We start from the raw sequence: 7,138 nt of genomic DNA on the forward strand, positions 1-7,138 counted from the left end.
ATTTAAATAAAGTGAGTTAACAAAAGAAAAGGGTGACTAGAAGAGAAGTAAATTGTGGGGAATATTTAAAAAAGGAGATAATTATGGAACCTGATGCTAGAGAATTAAAAGGTGGGATTTCTACCTACCTGCACAGGCTCTGGTTTTCAACCCTCAGTAGCTTCAAGGGACTGGGAAACACAGAGACATTCACTCCCTTTTCGATTCATCTTTATTGAGACATAAAGTTATAAATAGTTGTTACCATTAGGAATGAAACCAATTACAGGACTGGGTATTAATAACTAATATCTATTCCATTATTGGCTGTCTATAGACATTAGGAATTTTATGAACATTTACTTTTTTTCCCCAAGGGTCAAGTTACATGAGTTGCAGAACAGAGTAACAGAGAAATTGAAGAGTCCCTGTGATGAGTAGTAATTATGTGGTTTTGGCAGTATTTTTACGAAATTTGAGATTAGAGATGTTATACATTATAGATATTTTATAAATTATAGAATTGTTGAAAGTTATCATCATCATGAATCACTGATTATATCTGTTTGGCATCAATATCATGCAACAGAATAAATACTACTACATACTCTTAATTGCTAATTCCTCTTAAAATTTTGAGAAATAATACATAAGCATTTGAAAAATATGAAGGCTCAAATATGTCACTTGGAGTTTTAATATCTAAAATTATTCTATGTAGAGTTCTAGAGACAAAGAAATTTTTGTTTTATGGAAAAAAAAAGTTTGTTCATGGGTTAAATATTACCTAAATGTGTTTTTCAGTCTTCACAAACCACTGAATAAGCAAACAAGAGTATCCTGCCTAGGGCTTCACTGCGGGATTGCTTGGATATCCATCAGTACAGCTTTGTGAAGAAATGATTTTCTGTTTAAAGGAAACCCAAAAGCTATTCAATTAAGGTGAATCTATTTTCTGGAGGGATTCGCTCCAGAAAACCAGTCCTTTTTAGCTAAAGTGGCAAAACATTTTATGGCAAGTATACTGGCTAAGTCCTTGTACATAGAGAGAGAAAAATGGTGAATGACAAAATGAGAATATAATAATCAGAGAAGAACAAGAAGAATAAGAAGAATAAGAAGTCTAAAAAAATAAGAATACAGTCTAGTTTATGAAGTGTGAATTTTGTAGATGAGGCATGATCAAGATGAGGTAACAGTGCAGAAACAACTTGCAAAAGCCTGAGGATCTTTTTTCTGCAAAGTTGAACCCATTAATATTTATTGTTTCAGGCAGGCCTGATAAAAGAGTGAGAAGGCAATGGGTTCAGCATTAAAGAATTAAGGATACATTCTCTAGTGACTACTTGTTCTCATCTCAGCAGTATAAACTACAAGGAAATGTGAGGCAATGTGACTATGCAATGGCATGATTATTATCTGTACTGACTTGACCAAAGTACTGAAGAAGTTACCCATTTTGTGGCCAACTGTTTAGAAATATGAATATTTTGTTCATATATTATTAATAAAAAACCAACTTACCAGTTTACCTTTTATTGCTTATTTCATAGTATTGACTTTACCAGGACAATAATTTACCTTACAGTACATTCTGTCAACATAGCATTATAATGGAGGTGGTGTAGGTGATTTGGTGTCTGAGAAAAACTTGCTTGCTGCTTGACTAGGCAATTTTGGGCAGTAACTCTTAAAGTCTGGTATTCCTCTTAGTATTTTGATCATAGACATTTCAGTGTTCAAAACCAAGTGTTCGTGTCAGTTCTGGTACTCTGTGAAGCAGTGACCATGACGGAATTATATGATATTTCTTGACAGCAATGTCTGTGGAGGGGAATAAGAGCAGTAGTGCTAGGGAAAGCCTTCCTACAAAATGCCATGTGGCTCTTGTGAAAAAAAAAAAAAAAAAAAAAAAGAGGGGAAAGGGGGGAGGTAGGGTGGAGTAGTCTCAGACTGCAGTGTGCCTGTGAGAAAGCTTCAGTAAGGTTGATGGGGGAGGCTCCAGGGCAAAGATTGCCCATTACAAGAATTCCACATGGGGCAGAAATGTCCTGGCTCTGGTATGCCCACTGTTGTCAATCATTGGCTAGGAGAAGCCTGGGCAGACTGTGGCCTCTGTGAATGCTACAGTGGAATCTGACATGCGACAGCTAGAAGCTGTCAGTTAAGTTCTTTCCATGAAGCCAATTTTTGTCTTGAAAGGAGATGTGAGTGGTACATTCCTGTGGCTAAGTATAGTGTTAGAAAGTCCCTCCTTATTATATAGCAGATTTCACAACATTTGAAGCCTTTGCTTGATTTTTTTCACTGTTCTGGTACTTTTGGTTTTGTTTCAAAAGAAGCTCATTTTTCTTTACTAATACCTATTTGCTTCTAAAATGCTATTACATCTGCCTTTATTATTTTTTACTCTTTAGAAATTCCTATTCTCATGAAGTTTACTCTCTATCTAGGAAAACAAATGAAACAGGCAATATTGTATATTAAATGCTATTGTAAGTAGGTAGATGGTCCTGGGTTGAGGAATCTATAGAAAGGGTATATAACTTTAAATAAAAATATTGTCTAGGAACAATAAATTTATTTTCTTTTTTTCTGTTTGTGTACCTCTTAATCCCTAATATATCACACATATCCTCATTCACATTTCTATCCTTTTATGCATTTTATTTAGTGCCCTTTCCTGAATTAACTGGTCGGGACTTCCAAAAAATACCAAATATTAGTGTTAAGAGGAAGCATGTCTTTCTCATTTCCAGTTTTAGGTAATTTGTGCTGCAGATGTTATTTGCTCAAGTAATTTTCATTATAATTCCTTTCCTAAGTTTTATCATGAATGTGTATTAGATTATTTTCAAATGCTCTTTCTATACCCAGATATTTGTATGTATGCTTCCCCCCCCCCTTTTTAACCTGGTGATTGACTTCCAATCAACCTTGCACTTCTGGTATTCAATTAATTTGGCATGATATTTTATTCTTATTTTATATTGTTCCAGTTTCTTTGATATAGTTTGGGAATTTTGCATGTATGTTCATGAGAATGAATGGCCTATGACTTTTTCTTTTTATGTCTTTATCTGATTTCATGTCAGATTTATGTTGGCTTTATAAACAAATTTGGACAAAGTGTTAATATTGGTCTGAAACCCTTTCTTCCTAATCTGTGGATATCTTGGAGCAAAAAATATAGAAGGAAAGATAGAAATGACTTGGTCAATCTCCTTGCAAGCATGGTAATTGGACCACTTGATAATATTTATTATTAGAAAGAAAATGGGGAGTCTTCACATATGGAGTCCTTTTAGCAGGCTACACTTGACCTATCTTGGTTGCTAATGGTAGATTAGCCTGCAATTTATGGATTTATTGGATAGAACCAACTGAAAAATGTCAGTTAGCTAACCAGTTATCAGAGTAAACATTGAAGATGTTTTCTGACCTAAATAAACTTCTTTTCTGTAAATTATGCTCTCCATGCATTATCAGAACTGAGTCTTGATTATTATATCTGGATAGGTGCATCCTAAATATTGTGAGCAAACTTGGGGATTCAGATTAGTGGTCTTAGAAGTCTCCATTCTTCGCCTTTGTATTCTGTTTCCTTTGAATTACCACTAAATTTTGATACTGGATAATATTTTTGATTATCCAACTTTGTTATCTCAGCCCAAAACAAGGTGTTTCTACTTTTTCTCTTCTCAAAAGAACTTTATGTAAAAAACACTTCTTTTTTCTTTCTTAAATGTTTTGCAATATTCACCAGGGAAGCCATTTAGGCCTGTGTTTCTCCTTGTGGGAAGCTGTATCAGTCAGGAATCAGTCATTAAAGAGGATATACACATTATTTGAACAGAGTTTAATATAAATATTAAACAGGTATCAAGTTGTTAACTAGCTATCTGAAAGTATAAAGATAGCTCTCTATTGTGGAGGGAACAAGTGTAGGAAGCAGCTACTACTTCTAAGGATGAGGAAACAAAGATAAGAAATTAGAATTATGGAAATTTTGTTATTTAGAAAAGGGATCCTGTGGGGCTAAAAATCCCTTTTTGGATGTAGTGTGTCTTTCCTTTTGCTTTTTCTCTGAACTCAGAGGAGAGGTATGATAGGCCTGGGACCCAGAGTTTTTGAAGATAGAGTACTAGCATGCTGACATTATCTATAAGAAGGTACAATAAGGCTGGTTCTGAAACTTCTAAAGAAACAGCAACCTGAATTCACTTCCCACCACAGAAAAGAAACTTCACTGTAGTAGCTGTGGTAATGTTCACACAGCACAGCAAGCAGAGGGGAAGCCCAAATCTTTCTCTGCCTTTGAACTTCCCTCTAGCATGCTCTATCATCGGAACATAAAATGCAGATGTAGACCATGCAAATATCTTTAGTACCCTGTCTAGCTAAGTAAGAGTTAGTAAGTAAATCATGTAATTTTATTTTTTTTAATATTTTATTTATTTATTTGACAGAGAGATCACAAGTAGGCAGAAAGGCAGGCAGAGAGAGAGGGGGAAGCAGGCTCCCTGCTGATCAGAGAGCCTGATGCGGGGACCCCGAAATCACAACCCAAGCCAAAGGCAGAGGCTTAATCATGTAATTTTAGAAATGAGAATAATGATAATTAGATCAGAGTGGTCTTGTAATAATACATAAGCTAGATAAAATGTTTTAGCATGGTGTTGGGAATGTTGGTAGTGTTAAATAATGGTAGTAATGACTATTTTTATAATTATCATTGTTATCATCTGGTAATCTTGGAATCAATGCAAAGGCATATTTATGCAAATTATGATTATCAATTATTATTCTCTCCAAGTGGTAGGATTATAAATGTTGGATTCTTTTTAAAAGGCTTATTTACTTATTTATTTGAGGGAAGCAGGTGGAGGGGCAGGGGGAGAGAGAAAATCCTCAAACAGAATTCTAGATGAGAATGGAGCCTGTTGTGGGGCTTGATCCCATGACCCTGAGATTGTGACCTGAGTCAATACCAAGACTTAGACACTTAAGAAACTGAGTCACCCAGGCATCCCCAGTGTTGGAGTTTTGAACATATTTTTGTAATGGAATGAACACAAACCATACATCTGGCAATACTTCAAGCATTCAGATATAAATAAGTCCCATTTCCAGTTTAGTTTATAGCTCTAAATGTGAACAAATTGGGATGCATTTTCTGATTACATGAAAAAACTAAAAATTATCCTGTGAATCCATATGCTGATTTATCAGTCTCTTTATGGCATTCCTAATGTCTTTATTTCTCAGTGTGTAAATGGCTGGATTCAGGAGAGGTGTGATTACTGTGTAAAACACAGCAAGAAACTTGTCCATCCAAGTGATGTTAAGTGGCCACAGATAGATGAAGATGCAAGGTCCAAAGAATAGCAACACCACTGTGATGTGGGAAGTACAGGTAGAGAGTGCTTTTGATGCTCCGTCCTTGGAGTTTAGATGGACAGTTAGGAGGATATAGGTGTAGGACATCAGTAAGAGAATGAAGCAAGTTGTTGCCAAGATCCCGCTGTCAGCGTTTATCAGCATTCCTAGAGTATGTGTATCCATGCAGGCCAGTTTGATCACCAAAGGGATATCACAGAAAAAACTGTCCACTATTCTGGATCCACAGAAGGGCAGATCTAAAATCATGGCTAATTGGCTCATGGCATGCACAAAGCCAATGATCCATGATATCAAAACTAACCAGATGCACTTCTGTCTGTCCATGATGCTAGAGTAATGCAGTGGCTTGCAGATGGCCACATAACGATCGTAGGCCATTGTCACTAGCAGCACCATCTCACCCCCTCCAAAAAAATGCACACAGAGGATCTGGGTCATGCAGCCACCAAAGGAGATGGTTTTATTATCCTTTAGGAAGTCTGTGGTCAGTTTAGGGGTAGTTACTGAGGAAAGGCAGAAGTCCACAAATGAGAGATTGGCTAAGAGGAAGTACATTGGGGAATGGAGATGAGGGTCAGTGATGAATAAGAGCACGACAAAGAGGTTGCCCACAACAGTCATCAGGTAGAGCGTAGAAAAAGGCAGTAAGAGGAAGGTCTGGAGCTCCCTAGAATCACAAAGTCCACGAAAAATGAACTCAGATGTCATAGACTGGTTTGCTTCCTTCATTTTGTACATGGAATTCTAATGCAGCCCAAAGAAAGAGATGAACTGAGAACTTCTAAAATGGAAAAAAGAATCTCCTTAACACTCAGGTACTGAGAGCAGACACCTCCTATTCATGGGCAAAATTCAAATCTTACCATTGTACTAGCTAAAAATTGAAAATAAAATTTTCTCAAATTTACATGTAGACACAGTCTTAAGTCAAGATGAGGAGCTAAATATGGAAGGGGAGTTCAAAAACCTTACCTATGTGAAATAAAGTTGTTATGGGAATCAGAAATGGATATTCTGTCAATAGTTATATATAATGGAAATAATTTCTCCAAGGCTTGAATCTATCTCTTCTATAGGGAGAATACATAACTTTAAAATATATCAGAGTTTCTATCCACCACCACCCCCCCAGGGCAATAATTCAATGCTAGCTTTTTGATACAAAACATGCTTCTCAGAAACAAATCTATTGCTAGGTGGATATGTATTAGGAGACTGAACTGTACCAAATTCTTTAATTCTGGGGAAAACCGTTGATCAAATGACTTGAGAAATGTTATTTGTGTTCTAAGAGACTCTGGATGCTGACTATGCATTTCTAAAATCCAGTATTTCACTGTATTTGGAATCTCCCCACAAAAGGATATTTCCACAAACTCATGTATTCTTTGGCCTGAGGAACATCATTCATGAATGTATATTGACTGGTCCTTGGTTCTCCTTGGTAACAGAGATTTCTTTTCTGAGATTATATTAAATGACAGATATATGCAAGCTAGTTTTACTCCTGATTGTACTTCACTGGAAAAAATATAAATTCTAAGTTCATTTGTATGTAAACTGTTGACATGCTGTTTAAGTTGACCTATGTGGAAACGCATATATTTACTATTCTCTATAACCTAGGAGCCCAAGTCCTTCTCGTATTCCATTCTTTCTTGTATGCTAAAGTTCACATTATAGAGGTGACTAAATAGCTCTTTTTTTTAAATTTTTATGTTTTTTTAAATTTCTTTTCAGCGTAACAGTATTCATT

The 7,138-nt window shown here is 35.9% G+C and overlaps 1 protein-coding gene across 1 annotated transcript; it reads right to left on the reverse strand.

The window, feature by feature from the left end:
- Positions 1-5,172: 5,172 nt before the first annotated feature.
- Positions 5,173-6,111, reverse strand: LOC116867510 (olfactory receptor 4F4-like). The gene has a single exon (XM_032857135.1). The coding sequence runs from the start codon at positions 6,109-6,111 to the stop codon at positions 5,173-5,175; it is 939 nt and encodes a 312-aa protein (XP_032713026.1).
- Between the last annotated feature and the right edge of the window lie 1,027 nt (positions 6,112-7,138).

Source organism: Lontra canadensis, unplaced genomic scaffold (genome assembly GCF_010015895.1).
Source record: "Lontra canadensis isolate GAN:19392208 unplaced genomic scaffold, GSC_riverotter_1.0 scaffold12, whole genome shotgun sequence".
NCBI classification, from domain to species: domain Eukaryota; kingdom Metazoa; phylum Chordata; class Mammalia; order Carnivora; family Mustelidae; genus Lontra; species Lontra canadensis.